This window comes from Neophocaena asiaeorientalis, unplaced genomic scaffold (assembly GCF_003031525.2).
Source record: "Neophocaena asiaeorientalis asiaeorientalis breed wild unplaced genomic scaffold, Neophocaena_asiaeorientalis_V1.1 scaffold134, whole genome shotgun sequence".
NCBI lineage: Eukaryota > Metazoa > Chordata > Mammalia > Artiodactyla > Phocoenidae > Neophocaena > Neophocaena asiaeorientalis.
Window position 1 is genome coordinate 25695989 of NW_020185339.1, and position 20848 is coordinate 25716836.

The 20848-nt window shown below is 38.6% G+C and overlaps 1 protein-coding gene across 5 annotated transcripts in view; it reads left to right on the top strand.

The window, feature by feature from the left end:
* LOC112394054 (cyclic AMP-dependent transcription factor ATF-7) overlaps positions 1-20848 on the top strand; it is a 93400-nt gene that overhangs the window by 12061 nt on the left and 60491 nt on the right. For 4 of the 5 annotated variants that reach the window (XR_003002085.1, XM_024736566.1, XM_024736563.1 and 1 more), the window contains exon 2: positions 6880-6948. Coding sequence is in view for 4 of the 5 variants with exons in the window: in XM_024736566.1 (XP_024592334.1) it covers positions 6901-6948 (48 nt within the window). In the remaining variant the exon portion in view is untranslated. Of the gene's footprint in view, positions 1-3785; positions 3805-6879; positions 6949-20848 lie in introns of those variants that run through there. The other variant, XM_024736565.1, reaches the window with a different exon arrangement.

The window sequence follows — 20848 nt, forward strand, 5'->3', positions numbered from 1 at the left end:
AAAAAAAAAAAAAAAAAAAAAAAGCAATCTGTGATCATTGTAGAGACTTTGGAAAATACTGAAGGTGGAAAGAGGGAAATAAAATCATCTGGAATACCATTATCCAGAGATAACCATTATTAACATCTGACATTAATTCCCTCATCTTGTTCTATGCTTATTATTTTGTTTGCTTTTTTATAGATTTGGAATTATGGTGCATATGCAATTTTGTATCCTGCTTTTTTTTTGCGGTACGCGGGCCTCTCACTGTTGTGGCCTCTCCCATTGCGGAGCACAGGCTCCGGACACGCAGGCTCAGCAGCCATGGCTCACAGGCCGAGCCGCTCTGCCGCATGCAGGATCTTCCCGGACCGGGGCACGAACCCGGGTCCCCTGCATTGGCAGGCGGACTCTCAACCACTGCGCCACCAGGGAAGCCGCTTGTATCCTGCTTTTTTTCCCCACTTAATGTATAGCATTTTCTCATGTTGTTAAATAGCTTTCAGAAAGGTTATTATTAACAACTTAAATATATCTATTGTAAGACAATATCTTAATTTATATTTATCCATTCTTTTTAAACATTTAATTCCTTTTCCTTTTTTGTTATAAATATGACTATGATGAACATTTTCATATATAAATGGTCCATGTTTCTGGTTTTAGCCTCAGAATAAAGTCCTGAAAGAAGAATGATTTGTTCAAAGGGTGTAAAACTTTTTAAGACACTTAATATAAACATTGCCAGATTGCTTTCCAAAAAGATTGTCCATATATGTACTCCCACAAGTCCCATATTAAGGTGCCCTCTCTGCTGCATCCTTGATTAGCAAGCATTCTTTTATACTTGAAAATATACCGTAAAAGCTCTGGTCTGGGTTTTGTTTTCAAGGGTCAGTTAAGTGTCAATTAACTTGACAAATACCTCCCCTCTCCCCGTTTTTAACAGTCTAACCAAAAACTGTAGAGCTTCTTTTGTGTTATTTGTATGATAGGAAAAGCATAGAATTGGTTGGGTGCAGTCACATAAAGTATCTTAGGCACAAAGTAGTTATAAATATGTATTTAAAATATGTCTTAAATACATATAGCTTTAAATGTGTAAATACCTGCATAGTGATTGTTTTGTGGACCCAGCAGCTTTCTGCAAAACTTGGAAAGATAAGTGTAAAATTTCAGCAAAGTATACTTGAATATCTACTTCAGATTAAATCAGTAAATATTTATTGAACATCAACCGTGTTATGAAAGGAAAGGCTTCCAGAAGTTTTTAACTGGATCTCTATATTCTTCCCCATTCCCCTTTTGGTCACAGATAATACAGCCATTTCCTTTTTATTCATGAAGCTAAAAGTAGTCCACTTCTAGTTACTAACACATCACGATTTCATTTCTTTCATAGCAATTATCTGCTATTAATCTAAAATGATTTTGTTTATTAATTTCTTTGTGTTTGTCTCTTCTTTGTAGACTAAGTAAGCACTATGAGGGCAGATATCTTGTGTGTCTCATTCATTGTTGAATTTTGGGGCCTAGATATGGTAGGCGCTGAATAAAGTGTTCAGTGAATTAATGAATTTTAAAAAATATATTTATTTTTGGCTGCGTCAGGTCTTAGTTGCGGCTTGCGGGCTCTTCATTGCGGTGTGCAGGCTCTCTGGTTGTGGCATGCGGGCTCAGTAGTTGTTGTATATGGGCTCCAGAGTGCTTGGGCTCTGTAGTTTGTGGCACATGGGCTCTCTAGTTGAGGCGTGTGGGCACAGTAGTTGCGGTACGCAGGCTTAGTTGCCCCGCGACATGTGGGATCTTCTTTCCCTGACCAGGGATCAAACCCGCTTCCCCTGCATTGGAAGGCAGATTCTTAACCACTGGACCAACAGGGAAGTCCCTGAATTAATGAATTTTTTTAATGATTAAATGTACTTTTTGATCCCAAAGGTAAAATTGTAGTTATTAGTTTCGTACGTCTTCCTTGTCAGATCTTTTACCAAGACTTAGCCATCTTTTTTGTGCTCGTATATACTCTGGAATTGCTAGTAAAATAATTTGATAAATGACCATAAAGAATAGGAGAAGGGCTTCCCTGGTGGCGCAGTGGTTGAGAGTCCGCCTGCCGATGCAGGGGACACGGGTTCGTGCCCCGATCCGGGAAGATCTCACATGCCGCGGAGCAGCTGGGCCCGTGAGCCGTGGCTGCTGAGCCTGCGCGTCCGGAGCCTGTGCTCCGCAATGGGAGAGGCCACAACAGTGAGAGGCCCGCGTACCGCAAAAAAAAAAAAAAAGAATAGGAGAAATAGTAAGGGATCTAATACGTATACTGATCAACCTATGACTAATTGAACTTGTAAATTAAGCCATCATTCTTACCCCTTACTTGGCATCTTTCATGCCAGATGACAAGGATTCTTTTCCCAACCAAACTTTAGTCAGGCTCCTGAACCTTCTTTTAGGCTTATCTGTGTACTTCCTTGTAAAACTGAATTTCAGCAAGAACCTTGCTAAGTCAGTTTAGCAAGAGCCCCCCACCCTCAGTATCTGTTCTCTCTCATATCTGATTAGGTTCTTCATCTACTACCATCCCTCAGGTGATGTCTCATCACCCTGGCCTGTCATCAGCAAGAATCTTGTTAGGTTAGTTTAACCAGAATCCCCTTTACCCCTTATGTTTCCTCTTAGTAATTTTCTAGTCACTGAACTCCACCCTGGTCCTTGGCTGTTAATTCCCACTGGCCCATGGTGTATTGAAAACTGAGCCTGGTTTATATACTGAGATCTCTTAGCCACTATTGCAATAGTCCTGAATAAAATCCATTTTTTACTGCTTTAACTACTGTCCACCTCTGGTTTTCTTTGACACAGTTGAGAGAAAGATTCTTCTTTTGCAAAAGACTATTGTCTTTATTTTTGTGTCTGCTTTGCCTGGCACTTAGTAGTTCTTTAGTAATGCTTTTGAATGAATAAATGATAGCTAGTTTGAACCCCTTCTAGATTTTCATGAATCTTTGATATTTATGGTGTATATGCCCTTCTCATTTTTTTATACTTAGCAATATCTGCTTTTTGTTATTAGGAACCTGCAAACAGGCCATTGGGTGTGTTTATATTGATACATGGCTTTTATTCCTTACCTTACGTTGGGCCATCTTGATAACATCAGTTGGTTACTAAAGAAATAATTATATTATGCCAGGTCCAGAGAACTGACTTTTTGTAGACCTCAGTGGCAGACTCCATCCTCATTCCATTAAAAAAAAAAAGATAGATATACATATGTGTACACACAGAATCAGAGAATCAGTTTTCTTATTTGCACATTGACCATTTTAGGATATACTTCTGGCTCTGACAAAACTATTTAAGAAAGATTCTATGGGGCTTCCCTGGTGGCACAGTGGTTGAGAGTCCGCCTGCCGATGCAGGGGACACGGGTTCGTGCCCCGGAGTTACCCCAGTTATTAAAATCATTCTCTAAACCTTGGATTTTCTTCACTTTTCTGCCAGCATTCAGATAACTTTCTCTCTTTTAAATGAATACCAATTTCTATCATTCATGCATTCTGAGCACATGAGCCTTTTCCTTGGCCCCTAGGACAGCCTTTTTATGCATCTTTGTTTTCCTGTGCTAAGATCACCACTGAGAGCGTTTCACTTTCTTTTGGAAATGTCTCTAAATATGTGTATCCCCTGTCTGTCATTTATTGCTTAGTTCTAAAGAATGCTTGAGTTTCATCCTGAAGAATAGATTGAGAAACAGATGACAGAATTGAATGCCGTGCCTGGACACGTGATCTACCTGTCAAGCAGTACAGTTACAAATGGGCTGTGAGTTAAATTCTAGTGAATGGCAGTATCATTATTCAAGATTTCACCTTTTGTCTCAGTCTTTATACTACAGAAATGTGTTGCTATTTGTTTTTGAGGAGGCATCAGTTTGACCTCTCATTATCAGAGGTTAGTTTTAAGTATCAAATAGAAATAAGCAATGGCATTCTTTATATGTAGCAATTGATACAGCAGACTGGGAATGAAAGAAATTTTTAGAATGATGTTAACTGGAAATTCTTTTTAAGTGGGGAGACAGATCATTATTGTTAAATATTTCATTTTAAAAAAGACATCACTTTAAAGTTAAAAGCAAGAATGATGGAAATGAAAAGGAGCAAGAGATTGAGGGAATGATTGAAGAATAATTGTAGGGGGACTTCCCTGGTGGTCCAGTGGTTAAGACTCCACGATTCCAATGCAGGGGGCGTGGGTTCAATCTGGGTGGGGAACTAAGATCCCACGTGCCACGCGGTTGGGGACAAAAAAAAAAAAGAATAATTGTAGGTATTTAAGAAAGAGGGCCTTCTTCCTCCCATTGTGATCTCTCTTCAGTGAAAATGGCAAAACAAAAGGCAGCAAAATCGGAAGGAAGCAGGAAATCCTAGTTAGTGACCGACAGATTTGAATATTTAAGAGCCATGAAAATGCTTGCTTCTGTTACATTTTAATTCTCTTCCCCAAAACTTATTTTTGCCTTTTTTTCTGCTTTTAGAAAGTCTTGATTTTTCATCTCTATTTCCTAGAAAGGATGCAATGAAATAAAATTTGGAAGCCATAAATTGTGATGTGATTGTGCAAAACCAAGTTAAATTTTGAATTCTGTGGTTTGAGGAAAACCATTCCAGAATTTATTTAATCAACTTCCTATACCTGTGCTGCCCCACTTCTCAGCCAAGACCCTTTTCCTCCTCTAAATCGGTAGAAAACTGAGAAAACTTAGCCTCAAAAAGCATAACTAAGGTAAAAATAAGGAATCCTGCCTGCTTATGTTACATCTGCTCTATCCCTTGTAGTTTACTTCCTGATTGAAAATAGGTTAGAGGATCTTGTTGAAATAAAATTCTCATTTAGTGATTTTATTAGAAAAGCAGGTTCTGGGACTAGGAATTAAAATTACCTCCAGCACAGCAGTTGTTAGGAATTTTTCCAGAGATCAGTTGCTTTCCAGAAATGTTCTGAGTTTTCAGCCGTAATGGCATTGGTCTTTGCATTTATTTACTGTTGTATATTTGTATTTATTTTTTGCACTGTGTTGTAGTTCTAGAAAGTGTATTTAAAACAAACAAACCAGAAGACCTCCTTGTCCTGGGTCTGTGTGAAGAATAAAGCTCTCATTTTCCCAGTACCAATCATCAGCTTGAGCTGGCCTCTCCCAGGAACAGAATTTATTGAAGCAATTTATCCTGGCTAAATGTGATATAAATCTGTGTACACCTATGTACATACAGGCTCTCTTCCATTACAGCAGTGCTGCAGCATCAGTTTCCTTCATAGTCAGACCCTGTTCCTATCACAATGAAGGATTGCTAAGAAGCCCTTTGTATTTTATGGGGCACCCCACAATTTTAAACAGCGATTAGTTGTGGAATTACTGATCAGACTACCAGAAATACGGGTTTCCAACCCTAGAGTGAGTCTTAAGAGAGTAGGAGAGATGTTACCACTGCCCTCTGAGTTTTAGGCATGGTTTTCTGATTGCCAGATTTGGTCTAGCACTTTAATATTTATTTTGACGTAGATCTGACTGAGGTTAACCTGACATTTTGGTTTATCTCCAAGATGAAAATTCGAAATTTGGTTATAGTTCTGAAGTCGTTTCTACGCATATTCAAATTGTAGTTCTTCCTCTTTCATCTTCCCTTGTTCGTATTCTTTCATACAGCTTTCTGTCTTGTAGGAGGATGTTTGAAAATGTCCTTTAGGAGTTTACTTTATAAAGACTATTTTTGTGACCCCCCCCTTTTTTCTCTTTCACTCTTTCAAAATACTCTGTATCTTTTAGGAATATTTTTACTATGATTTGCATTTCAAATCCTTATCCATCTCCACCTCTATTTTTATTCCTAGTTGGGATATGAGAAATTTCCCCAACACATTCATTTGGAGTTATTGTTCTTTGACAAAGAATTTTGATCAACATTTCAAAAGTTTAGCTTCAATAATTAAAAAACAACAACAGTATAAACCCTGTTAAATTCTAAAGAGAAACGGAGAGGATGGATGGTGATGCCTTTTAGTGCCATTTCTTTTATCCCCTGCAGCAGCACACATCTGTTGGCTGCAACAGAGCAGCCCAAGAACTCTGGCCGAGAGCAGCACAAACAGCCGGAACATATTCACCCAGTAAACCCCCAAAGAGTCGACATTTGTTTTATTGCTGCTTTTAAAAACCTAGCCATAAATAGAATCAGGGGGGAAGGGCACCGATATTTCTCCATTTGCCACCGACGATTGGTGGGGGGAGAAGGAGGCTCCCCGTGGGGAGAGAAGGGTTTTATTTTTATTTTTTTATTAATGAAAATCATTTCCCATGTAGCCCAATAGGATGGGTGCTTTGTTTTCTTTGGCAATAATCTGGGATAAACGGCCCTTGCCAACAGTCTCATTGTTTATACACCAGGGAGCCAGATTATGGCCCTGTAAAATGGAGCACCCCTCCTATAATCCCTTAATTAATTAAATGACAAATTTTGGTCTTCTCTAGTTCAGAAATATGGCTTCCGCATCGAGCGTTCAGTGGATTTATTGACATAGGGAACTGCACTGGTTGTAATTCAGCAGACTGGAGAAGTGTGTTATATAGTAGCAGAAAGAGGGAAAAATCTAGTAAAAGGCTTGAAATTCCTTGACTCTTTAGGTTTAAATTTTTCTAATTAAAAGTTTCAACTGAGGCACAGTAGATCATATGCCACCTGTCTAATGGGTCTCCCCAAAGTAGCCTGTGTTTACAGCTTTGATAGACGGCATTCTTGGAACACCTGTTTCTAGGCTTGATATTTTTGAAGCACTTTTTTTTTTTTTTTAACTCCAACGTATTTAACATAACTTTTCCCCCTACCTCCCCCTCCTCAGCTCCGCTCTGCTATATGAAATATGGGAGACGACAGACCGTTTGTGTGCAATGCCCCGGGCTGTGGACAGGTACGTTTACAATATACTTTATTGTGAATGTCTCGTTGTGAATCAAAGTGGCTGTTTTATCACTGAGGCAAAGAGTTTAAAGCCAGTGTTTTACGTGATCACTGGAGGTAATCAGATCAGAGGATTTGTAGTGTGTAAATCCAAGTTATGAGGAAATGTAGACACTCTACTGTAATGAAATCTGCCTTGCTCTCTTTCATATTGTTATTCTACTGGTGTTTGTTTCGCAACACACAGTGTTGAGGAATACATGTTGCTCTCGCCTCCTTTCTAAAGCTATTTATTTAAACACAAAGCAAGTTTAGAAATATCCTTTCTTCAACCTTCATGGATGTAAAAGTCTGCTCGGCATATTTGGATAGGAAGCTGAAAATGCACCCATTCATTGTGAACCTCAATTTGCCAGAGTCTGTTTTGGATTTTCTAAATAAGAAAAAGTTTCTTTTGACTGTTGATCAAGAAAATCATTGTTAGCAGCTAAGGCAAATACCTGTGTAGGAAGGACAAATCCAACATAGAATCCGAGATCTCACAGCAATGTATCAGCTACAAGTTTTCTCAGCCATTTTCCCTGTCTGACACCATTAAATGCCTTGTTCTGTGTGTTAGCTGCCATGTTATTGTTTGTATGCGTATACATTGTGTCAAATATTTTTCATCATGTACTTTTTAAATAATTTTGTTGAAACTGCCTTTTTTTTTTTTCATTTTGTACCTTCTTAACACTTATTCCTAGATCCTCCCATTCTGCCATGTTCCGCAAAGAATGAAGAAAGGAATACAAAGAAAGTTTTATTCAAGAGAGTTTTATTTGCCTTCAACAGTTGATTTTATGGAGCCTGAAGGGTTGAATTTCTTTTCAGTTAGGAATATGTCATGTGACTGTCCAGTGACACTTACTGGTAGTATGTGAGATTGCAGAATAGTTCTATTAAACATTGCAAATACTTAGAGAAGTATAAAAAGAAGAGAGTTAAGTTCCAGAGATTCCTAAGAATTGGAATTTGAGAGACAACTAGGGTTGGTGACAAGGAATGGGCAGAGGGATGACTCCAAATTCCAGTAAATGCTGAAAATTTCATAAAAGACTAAAAAAGCCAATTCTGAAGTATTTAACATTGTAGAGTTTATTTCCTTCCTTGTCAAAGCTTTCAACTGTATTGTTTGTTGACTGCATGTTTTCCTCATGTGGTTTGTGTGTGTGTGTGTGTATGTGTGTGTGTGTGTGTATGTGTGTATATATATTTTTTACAATAGAAGCCACTTGGGAAAGTAGAGTAAATTTGTTTCACTTTTCAGACAGCTTTATGGGAGTACATACCTGAATCTGATTCCTCCAAATTTTTGTGTGTGAATTTGTTGATTATAGTGCTTACTGTGACTCCCATAATAGTTACCGGGTACCCTTTTTACTTATCTCACTTACTTTAAAGAATCTGAACTTTTGGTGAAAAGATTTATTTTTCTTCACTTATTGTTTAAGCTGCTCAGTGCCCCTCTTATGTATTGTATGCTTAAGACTACCCAGACAAGGGCTTAAATAAATAAAAATGGATGGTAAAAATAAAGGAATACATAGGAAAAGCATCTCTTAAGCTTTCTGAGAAAGAAAACATATCAATAGGGTTTCTTCAGGCTATCTCATCAGAAAAAAGTAGTTTTCACTGAGATTTGTGAGATCGCAGAAGGGCTTTGTGTTTGTTTCTTTGTTTTTGTTTTGCATTATTTTGGACAAGAGGTAGGAAAACAGGGATTTTTACTTTGGGTCCTTCTTGTATTGTTGGGTTCTGTTTACCATAAGCCTTTTCCTTCCACTACTTTTCCCTCCCATTTCTGAATTGTTTGTTGGTATTTTGGTCATTAGGATTCATTATAACCTCTGGCATAGATCCTGAGGCTTTTTTTTCCCTCAGTGAGTGTGGAACTGAGGGAGATTGCTACCTTCTTTTGGATTCAAGTTACCTGTTTCATAGAAAAAAGGATAAAAAGCTACAACTTAAGGCTTTGAGGTAGCATGATTCATCCTTTTACCTGCTTTGCCTGTCAAAAATTTATGGTCAGGTGAGATTGTAGTTCTTTTAATATTTATTTACTTGCTTATTTATTTATTTATTTGGTTGCACTGGGTCTTAGTTGCTGCAGGTGGGCTCCTTACTTGTGGCATGCTAACTCTTAGTTGTGGCATGCATGTGGGATCTAGTTCCCTGACCAGGGATTAAACCCAGGCCCCCTGCGTTGGGAACACGGAGTCTTATCCACTGCGCCATCAAGGAAGTCCCGAGATTGTAGTTCTTTAGTTATATTTAGTCTCCTTTCAGGTTTCTCCCAATATCTAGTAACAAATAACTCTAGAGTGGGATCTCTACAAGATTTACTATGATTGCTTTATGTTATATGAAATAGTGAAAATCTGACAGAGAAGATAAATTTGGTAAAGTGAACTACCCTTGGCCTGTCGTCCCAACTTCCTTGTTACCGTGAAAATGGTTTCATTCTGGAGCCACTTTGAGGCCTTCAAGCCTATTTATAATCAGTTGTCACTGATTCATTGATTACTCCAGAAATGGTAGAATAATAAAAAGGCTATGTAAGTCCCAGGAGAGGTAATAAGGACCATGATCATTTTTGCAAGGCATGTTTAGAACTCAGCAGCCATAGAAGTCTCAAAAATCAGTGGCTTCTACCAGTTAGAGGAAGAAGGAATGAAAGCAAATTATAATTCAAGAGACTGATCCATAAAAAAACCAACCAACAAAAACTGTAGGAATCTTGTATTATTTAAATATCTGTTCTCTGCCCAGATTTTACCCTGTGTACCCTTAAATTCAGAAATCATCTTATGCCATAATATTAAGGGGAGGTGAAGGGAAAATTCACCTAAAATAGACTAGTGGATTATGCGCTCCACCATATAATCAAAACCACCGGGCTTTCAATGGATACGTAAACATGTTTTGGTTGCTAGGTCTTTAATGGCTGTTATTTTTGGATTCTGTTCATGATCCACTTCCCAACAGTAAGTCTGATGTGACACAGCTGAGTTCTAAATATGCTACATGTACTTTTTAAAAAAAGATGGTTGCTGAAGTTTGTGTTCTTTGCATTCTTATCTGAAAAGACAGGTGATAGAGTTTTTTGAGCTAACTTATTCCTGTTCTCCTGTTGAGTCTCTGTTTCTCTTGAGGCCTCATCACCCTCATGAAGAGGAACTCAGGGAAAGTAATATTCCTGCTAATATTTCTTTACAGAATGTGGTAGCAGGAATAGTTAATAGAGCTGCCTCTGGAGAATGGGTTAGTGTTGTTAAGGCAGCAGAGCCCCAGATACCCTGTGGTAAAGCGCTGGTTGAATTTGAGTTGTATGGGTTTCAGAAATGTTTATAAGATAGCATCTATTTAAAAAACATTGTAACTATAAAATAGCTTTGCCTCTGTGTTATTAAAATATTAGAAATACAGTTTGGTGCTGAATCTAGGAAGTCTTGTAAGTTTTTAATGCTTGGGGGGCACTTTTACTTGAAGGTGGATTATAAAGTTCTGTTGCATGTGGAAGCAGGAAAAATTACTGTGTGTCAGTAATCTTGAATTTGAGATGTTACTTCATGTGGATACAGTTCGGTAACTTACCTTTTGGATGCCTTTTGTCCTTTTTTTTTTTTGGGCCATGCCTCCAGGCTTGTGGGATTTTAGTTCTGTGACCAGGGATTGAACCCAGGCCCTCAGCAGTGACAGCATGGAGTCCTAACCACTGGACCACCAGGGAATTCCCTTAAAATGTTTTATTGGAAATTTGTCCCTTTTTTTTTTTTTTGGCCTCACAGCACTGCCTGTGGGATCTTAGTTCCCCAGCCAGGGATTGAACCCGTGCCCCCTGCAGTGGAAGCTCAAAGTCCTAACCACTGGACCGCCAGGGAATTCCTTGTCCAATCTTTATTACCAGGAGTCAACAATTTCCATATTCCTATACCTCCCTTTCAGGCCCATGATGCTGGTTTGCAGTATGAATTATGCAGATTTAAGTAGTCCTGGTTACCACCATCAAGTCTTTGAGCAGAAGCTGGTTGTATAAGCTTCTTACTTAGAATATCTATTTCCTTAAGAACAGGAACACATTTCCTCTGAGAAGGTACTATTCATGGATAGTATCATCCCATTATTAGCCATTTTTGAGAAAGGTTTCTGTTATAACCACTGTGTATCGACTCTGTCCTTTTAAGGAAAAATCCTTTGATTGTTTCTCTACCCATTGTGATGCTGAGGTGCTGTTATTCTATCCCCACCCCACCCCACCCCCACCGAGGATATCTACTACCAGATCTTTTCTTCTCCCAGAGAGCATTTCGGTACAGGTTGATGTTCTGTTCATATCTTTCTGAGACACGACACGTATAACTAGTTCAAAGACCTCCGGAGCCTGCTTTCCCTTCCGAAGGCCAGGGTAGCAGTAGAGCCCTAGTTGTGGTGGGATGGAGGGCAGCTTCTTTACATCCTTATCTTGTCATATAATAGGAATAATGTTTATGGTGCTGTAGTCCTGGCTTCACTTGGCATTTAACCAACCTCCAGTGCTGTTTATTGCTTCGTATCCTCTGCCTCCATGAACATTATCCCTTAAATCTCTATTGCTTTGTAATATATGAGGCAACAAATAGCTTCTATGATTGGTTAAATGCTGGCATGCTGCAAAGGTGTATATTTTATTGCCTATGTAACACAAATCTATAGAGATTATTCCTGTTATCCCAGCCCTCCCATGAAATAGGCTCTACTGGTACTGTGGGACTCTGGATTGTTAGTTCTGTCCCTTTGGCAAGTTTTCCTATTAACTGGCATTGGCACAAAAGAAAAGCAAGGAAGAATGGCTGGTGTTGATTACTAATTCTTTATGTTAGGGGAGCATCTTGAATTGGAGAATAACAGGAAAAAATGGCTCCGGTACATAAACACCACTTGTGATATGTGCTGTGATATGTGCTATCTTTACATGCTTCAACAGGTGAAAACAATTTCAGGCAAACAAATAAGCCTTTCTTTCTCACCCCCTGCCAAGAGTTTTAAAAAAATTCAAATTTTTGGGCTTCCCTGGTGGCGCAGTGGATGAGAGTCTGCCTGCCGATGCAGGAGACACGGGTTCATGCCCCAGTCCGGGAAGATCCCACATGCTGCGGAGTGGCTGGGCCTGTGAGCCATGGCCGCTGAGCCTGCGCGTCTGGAGCCTGTGCTCCGCAACGGGAGAGGCCACAACAGTGAGAGGCCCGCGTACCGGAGAAAAAATAATAAATAAATAAAATTCAAATTTTTATTTAATAATTCATATTTCATTCAATAATTAATCCAGTTCCCATCTGGTAAGAGTGCCTGCATGCTGTCAGGCAGCTGAAGATACACTGCCTTATACACAATTAGGCCAAATGCTAACCTTGTTTTTTGTAATAATAATATGTTGATTTTGAAATAACTTTCAGTCCACTTTAAGTATGCTGCAGTTTTATGTAATCTTGTAATAGCAGTAGACCACTGTTATGCATAGTAAAGAAAAAAACTGGGACTGGGATAAAAAATGTAGACATGTTAAGAGCAAGGAATTAAACCCAAGTTTTTTTAATGTCAGATCTGGCACTCTTGACATTTACTCTTAGAAACAAGTGGTTGGTTATTTTAGTTTTTTGTGTTATATTTATTATTACGTTACTAAGAGCATAGTAGGTTAAAAGCATCCAAGCTCCAGTCTGCCAAAAAAAAAAAAAAGGCCGTATGAACCTAATTGGAGCTATACCCAAGAAATTAAGGTGAAAATTTTCAGTTACTCACTCTTGTTTTCCTTGGATATGACTTAATATTTGGTATGGGAGCCCAGAAACTGTTCTCAGAACATTCCTGATAGAAAAAAAAAATTCCTCTGTCTTTGTATCTCAGTTCATCCTGAGTCAGGAGAAGGGCCTCTTTCCTAGCCCCTTCTTTTACAAACTGCTGAGTTTATAAACCGCCTTCTGGATATGAGAGCCTGTCCTTCATTAATCCCTCTTTTGCCACCCCTGCAAAACCATGTACATATAACTAGGTTGTTAACTTACAAGATATTGTCATTATTATATAGAATTCTTCGTTCTTTTATCAAAAACTCTTCCAGCTAATGTGGCAAATTGAAGCACAGCCACTGTGCTCCCTCTGTCTGGTTAGCATGTTTCTTTAATGCAGATTGACTTGCTCAGCAGTCGCGTTTTGTCTGAAGCCCTTGTTAAGGCCTACTCTGTATGTGGATTCATAACACATCTGTGTGTACATCTACACTGCTGTATAAATAATAATAAGTAATCACCAGATGGCCTATAACTGCTCCTCTGGACCCGCTGGGTCTCTTGAAGCTGTTAGGAGAGTCTTCTGGCGTTTTGCTGGGGAAAACTTGTCATAGATTTATTTCTAAAAAAATTCAAACTCACAACTGGGTGTTTAGGACTAGATATTGCTGTGTTGTAAATATTTAACAGGCTTTGTACAATGACAAGTAAAAGCGCCATTACTAACCACACACAGTGGCTATGGAGCTCTTCTTCCCTCCCGGCCATTTAGAAAGGAAACGAAATGCCGATAAATTGTGCATTACGAACAAGGTGCAAGAGATGCTCTCTGGATGCTCTTTCATAGGAGAAGAAAGAGAACTTAAATGTTCTGCTCAAAGGATGTAACAGGGCAAACTTAAGTTTTTTAACCATATGCTAGTGACTTAAATAAAACAAAATGCCCCTTTTAAATTGGACTTTATAATACAAGAAAAGCACCTTCAGCTGGAGTTTGGTCAGAGCCAGGTTTCAGTCTTAATTGTCTTTATAACTAAACGGTAAATCCCTTTAAAAGGGTTACAGTTGCAAGTGTTAGTAAACACTTAGCTAAATTTCAGTTAGCTATATTTCAGACTTTGGGTTATGTCTAAAAATTTAAGACATATAATTGATCATTTGATAGTATTATTTATAGAGCAAAACTTTTTTTTTTTTTCCTCTTTTCCTTCATTTTTTTAAAAAAGGGGTATTTTGTTTTGGGGAAAAAATATTATTCTGGTTTAGCCTGCTTATAATTTTCTGTGCTATATTTTGTTATTATTAATCCCCTTCCTCCAGTACCAGTTCCAGGGTACTTGCTCAGTACAGTAATGCATGTTTTTAAAAATAAAAATAAAACTGACTCCCTCTAAATGTTAGTGTTTTTTAGTCTTTGTTTATCATAAGATAACATAAAAAAAGGTTTTAAACAAATTGGGTATCTTTTAACTCTCAAGCCTAGTTTTTCTTTTGTCTGTTGATGGTTGAATCTATTTAACCACAGAAGGACTGTCCTATAAATCATAGCATGTGGCTGTTATATTCGAGTTCGGATGTATAGAAAGCTTTTCTCGTTCAAAATCTCATCTTGAAGAAGTGACATACAAATTGTGAGGCAGAAATGCTGCTATTTATAGTTTATTGTAGACAGATTTTGCTTTTTAAGTCTTCTCATAAGATTAACAGGTTAAGGAAAGGATTTCAAGGAAGAAAGAAAGCATCATGGAGAAAAGATGGAAGCTTTGGGATTTATCTCTTTGTAATGGTGCCTTTGTGTTTTTACTTTGAAATTTCTTTGTGCAGTGAAATATGCTACCTAAGATTGTGATTTGGTAAGAATCTGGACTATTTGCAATTGACATGTGAAAGTACAGAGAGAATGAGAATGAATTTTGTGAAATTAGCCCATTCCCAGTCTGGCACACCATGTGCCCCGTGTGGCTGCTGATTCTGCTGGCAGATTGAAGAGCTGAACCAGCTTCTGCTCTAAAGACTAAAATTGCCAGCCATCATTCCAGCTTTAAATCTTCTTGTTCACATCGATGATGTCAGATTTGGAGCAAACATAGTTCTGTCTTTAGATCCCAGGTGGAATTTGCAATTCCCTGGGTTGGAAGGAAAGAGTTCTTCCTTTTTGCCTTTGAAAAACTTGAGTAGCTCTGCAAGGAAAGTCAGCAGAATAAATCTGCAGCTTTACCTTGTCCTTTGAGTCATTGTAGAAAGCTGAGTGCTCTGTTCGGCATTCAGCAGATTGGCTGTCAGAGTTGCAGCTCTGCTTCTCAGATATATAATCTCTCTTAAGAGCCATTTATGTTATTCCAGAGAGGATCATCCAATGGCAAAAGGAACACCTCTTTTCTCCTCTCAAGGGTCAGATCTTCTTTCGATACTGGGCAATTACCCCTTGATTTTTCTGAAAAATACCTCAATCTACTATACAGATTGGCACCAGCACAGGTTGCAGACGTGGTTACAATGACAAGCTCTGATTTCTTAGCCACAGGGAGAGGCATCAGGGTGACACTCGTAAGTATGGCAGAGGCTTCATGGTGCTGAGTTTTCTGCTGAGTATCTCAGTGCCCCGTATGAGCTTGGCTTCTCTTTCTCTGAGGGAGAAAACATTTGCTTTAGTGTTTTGCGCACTAGTCACTATAAAAATGCTGCGAGAGTCGTCTTTCTCTCGTTTCCTCAAGTCTCTTTCCTTGTCTTAATTATTGTCCTCTCCAGTTTGAGACCAAGGCTTATAGTCTTAATTTTTTACTTTTTGCTTTCCTCTTGTACTGCTTATCTTGGCTCTTAATAGCCATTGTACCTGGTGGGCATTATTAACCAGTGTTTCCTCTAATTAGAAAAGATTAATAGACTTTATTTTTTTAGAGCAGTTTTATATTTACAGAATTGAAAGTCCAAGAGTTCCCATCTACCCCCTACCTTGTTGTACCTCCAGCCTGCCACATCTTGTATTAGTGTGGTAGATTTGTTACAACTGATGAGCTAATATTGATACATTATTATTAACTAAAGTCCATAGTTTACATAAGGGTTCACTCTTTGTGTTGTACATTCTATGCGTTTTGACAAATGTATAACATGTGTCCTCCATTACCATGTCATACAGAATAGTTTCACTGCCCTAAAAATCCTGTTGTTCCACCTATGCATCCCCCACCCCACTTCAGCCCCTGGTAACCACAGATCTTTTTACTGTCTTCATAGTTTTGCCTTTTCCAGAATGTCATATGGTTAGAATCATGCATTTCTTTAATTTTTTTTAAAGTCATGAGCAGATAACCATGTGATTGGGAATAGCTGGAGAATGGGGGAGAGAAAATTAAGATGTGAGGTCACAGCTCTGAGGTCTCTCTAAAAGTACAAGAATCAAATCTAGGGAGATTTATGTGGCCAGCCTTTTTTCTCTACTGGGAGTCTCTCTGATGTTAAAGGATTTGGCTTGCCTGGAGACAGTTTTACTGGTTTTAGGTATTGGGAACAAGGACAGGATGAACACTGAATGGGCTGTTTCTGGGGAGTCAAGGTATTAGGGCTGGGCAAGGTGAGAGGAAGTAAAGCCTGTGATCCCTTTTCCTTTGTTGAAGTACATTTAAATAATGTTGTTGAAGTACATTTAAATAATGTACTTCTACATTAATTAAAGATTCATGTAAGTTAATGTTATTAGAAAAGTATGGGAGCTATCATTCACACTTTAGTATAAATTAATATTGGCTACATAAAGATGTAATATTGGCTACATAAAGGACTAGAAGTTTTTATTTGGGTTTAGGGGTTAGTAGATGAGAACTGGCTTAGGTAGAATGGCCCCTAAGCAAAAGAGACATGACGACTTATGAGGATGTCAAAGATAAACAGATTTACTCGTTAGGTTTGTTTGGGGTATCTCAACTTCCTTCTGCTAGATGCTAGTTGAGAAGTATAAATCTTTTTTTTTTTTTTTTTTGGACACACTGCACGGCTTATGGAATCTTAGTTCCCTGACCAGGGATTGAACCTTGGCCCCTGCAGTGAAAGCGCCGAGTCCTAAACACTGGACCACCAGGGAATTCCCAAGAAGTATAAATTAAGAAGGGCACCAGTAAACACTAGAAACAACTTAATTCTCTTTGGGTAGAAAGAGACATTTCCTCCTTGTCCTGGTTTGGGAATTTTATTTTATTTTATTTTACTTATTATTACTATTTTATGGCCGTGCCGCGTGGCTTATGAGATGTTAGTTCCCCGACCAGGGATTGAACCCTCGCCCGTGGCAGTGAAAGCGTGGAGTCCTAACCACTGGACCACTAGGGAATTCCCATGGAAATTTCAGACTGATAAAATATGGGGGAAAGGGAGTGACCTGATTTCTTTAGTTCTGGGATTCAAGTTTCCCATCTACTTAGAATGTTAAATCCCTGGTATTGGGTAAGATCTCTTTTCATAGAGATACTGACTCTTTATCTTTTAGATTTGACTACATATGAGAATCTTCCAGTCTTGGCCTCAGCACTAATTTAATTTCCTTACTTGTTGAACTGAATTGACTCTATGGTAAAAATGAACACTAGCCTAGGGTAGGCTCTGTAGCATAATGTTCAGGATTAACAGCAGTTAGTGCAGGCCAACATCTTATGTACATACATACATCTACAACTTAGAGGAAATGTTGTGTTTATATAATGTATAGGAAAATTATATGGGGATCATATGGGGGGAAAGGGAGAGAACAAAAACAAAGAAAATTGTTTAACTTTATCAATGTCTAATAATAATAACAGCAGCAACAGCAACAATGACTAAAGCTAACTGAGCTCTTATATACTGTGCAGAAATAGTTTACAGATATTATTTTATTTAACCCTAGAAATCCCGAGGGAGGATATAATATTATCTCCGTTTTACAAATAAGAAAACTAAGGCTCAGAGAGGTTAAATAACTTGTACAAGGTCATACAATACTTTGTGATGGAGCTGTAATACAAACCCAGGCACACTTCAGACCAGCACTTCTACTAGGATAAATTGCTTCCTTATTCTTCTCCATACACATGTAAATATGCACATCTAGCACAGGGAAAGAAAAAAAAAGAATAAGTAGTGCTTTTTTGCACTGCTCCAAATGCAATCATTTAAGTAAGTCCTAGCTATAGTTTGTTACTGATGTAGGTAGTCGTCTGGCTGCCATACCAGAGAGAGCTGGATCGACAGCTGATCTCTGCCTGTACAAAAAGATAAGAATTCTCACTAAAACAAAGAGGCATCTCTGCAACTGCCTCAGCCTTATTAATCTATAATGTTTTTTATATACCTGGGAATGCTGCTGAGACGTATCTAACTCTTTGTGAGGTAAACAACCACTGTTTAGTAGTAGGGGCATGATTTTAAGATGGGAAGGAAAACTAATTCTTGACCAACCAGAAATGTAGACAGAGCTAGAAAACCGTGACCTAAAAATCATAGCTTCAGCATTCTCCACTAATAGGCCCAAAGAAACACTGTGCTGTCATCTTTTTGAATTCTAGACTGGGTCACTTCCTGACTCATATTCCCTTCTTCCTCACTCATACTCCCTTCTTCCTCCTCTTAGTTTTATGCCTGTAAGCTCCCAAATGCAAAGGATGGTATCTGGGTGTCTTGCTTTATGTAGTGCCATGTAGCAGTGGGGCTTTTGTTATTGTGGCTGCCATACTGATTGTTAACAAGAGGAAATGTGACTAAGGTGGAATTAGGGTATGATTCGGAGTATGTTACCAGTATAGTGAGATATATGATCTGCCCAATGATTGATAACTTGTTTATTCTCTGACTTTTTGGAAGTATGACTGCATGGAGGGTCTTAACTGTTAAATAATAGAATTCTTCTCCACTCAGATCTCACAATCTTTCCTTCTTTGACTTCATAGCACTTTCATATATCTGCTCTTTACTTTTCTCTTACGAACTGTGGTGTGTTGATGCGATGGACATTTCATTTATGATTGGAAGTGGAAATATATGGCTAAGTAGATACATGGAAATATTTATGTGAAATAATTTGTGAGAAAAACATGTAGAAGTACACATAAAGGATCAAAAGAGATTGGAGAGTATTTTTTAAAATTAATTAATTAATTTGTTTTTGGCTGCGTTGGGTCTTCATTGCTACGTGTGGGCTTTCTCTAGTTGCGGCCAGAGGGGGCTACTCTTTGTTGTGGTTCACGGGCTTCTCATTGTGGTGGCTTCTCTTGTTGCAGAGCACGGGCTTTAGGCATGCGGGCTTCAGTAATTGCAGCACACGGGCTCAGTAGTTGTGGCTCGTGGGCTCTAGAGCGCAGGCTCAGTAGTTGTGGTGCACGGGCTTAGTTGCTCCGCGGCATGTGGGACCTTCCTGGACCAGGGATCGAACCCATGTCCCCTGCATTGGCAGGCAGGTTCTTAACCACTGCGCCACCAGGGAAGCCCCCTAGAGAGTCTTATTTATTTATTTATTTAACATCTTTATTGGAGTATAATTGCTTTACAATGGTGTGTTAGTTTCTGCTGTATAACAAAGTGAATCAGCTATACATATACATACATCCGCATATCTCCTCCCTCTCGCGTCTCCCTCCCACCCTACCTATCCCACTTCTCTAGATGGACACAAAACACCGAGCTGATCTCCCTGTGCTATGAGGCTGCTTCCCACTAGCTATCTATTTTACATTTGGTAGTGTATATATGTCCATGCCACTCTCTCACTTTGTCCCAGCTTCCCCTTCCCCCTCCCCGTGTCCTCAAGTCCATTCTCTATGTCTGCGTCTTTATTCCTGTCCTGCCCCTAGGTTCTTCAGAACCTTTTTTTTTTTTTTTTAGTTTCCATATATATGGGTTAGCGTACAGTATTTGTCTTTCTTTCTGACTTACTTCACTCTGTATGACAGTCTCTAGGTCCGTCCACCTCACTACAAATAACTCAGTTTCGTTTCTTTTTATGGCTGAGTAATATTCCATTGTATATATGTGCCACATCTTCTTTATCCATTCATGTGTTGATGGACACTTAGGTTGCTTCCATGTCTTGGCTATTGTAAATAGAGCCATAGTGAACACTGTGGTACATGACTCTTTTTGAATTATGGTTTTCTCAGGGTATATGCCCAGTAGTGGGATTGCTGGGTCATATGGTAGTTCTATTTTTAGTTTTTTGAGGCATCTCCATTACTGTCCCTGGAGAGTCTTATAGTTGACATTTTTAGTAAAGGGATTCTTTGTATGTTTGTCTGAATGTCTTTATCCTTTACTGGAAAGTTGCTTAAAATATACATTTCCTTCTTGATTCTAATAATGATTCATTATATAACTGTGGACTATGTGAAACTAACTCTGCGTTCAGCTGTAGGAAGTATCTGACTAGAGCCTTGTCTTTCCTAACCTTTGACCGTGAAGTCAAACTCTTGGCTTCAGAGCTAAGAACACCTTATTGGGCAAGGTCACAAGGTATCAAAATGATTACTCTGGATGTCCAGAGATCTCATTTGTTTATTTTGTTGGATGCCTCTGACAAGCCAGTTAGTTGTGTGTATGTGTGTGTGTGTGTGTGTGTGTGTGTGTGTGTATATGTGTGTCCTGCCAGGAGTTTCTGAAAAACTGTAAATACAAAGAAAAGGTGATTCAGGGCAGCAACCTATCAAACAGAAACTACAAACTTGGCTCTGAAGAGGTTATCAGGAAGACAGTGACAGCCTAATAGGATGGATGATTATTTTAAAAAATGAAAAGAAAAAGGCATTTTAATGCTAGCCTCACTTACCTCATTTTTGTGTCTCTCTTTTCAAGCTTACTAACCAAAACAACAATAGCAACAAAAACAAAAAAATCTTTCACTACCATAAGTTATTTGACTCAAGTGAAAAGATTGTTGAAGTAATTTTAAAGATCTGTTGTGGTATGTAGGTGGAGATAGCTGTATAATACCAGAGTGGGCAGATAGTATTACAGACATCTATCACTTCAGTTAGCATCATTTTTTTTACACAGTGGCAATCTGTGTGCATTAATTTTTTTTCACTGTGTTAATGTTTATAACTTCAGACATTTGTCGTTTTATTATACTTCAGTTTCAGGCAT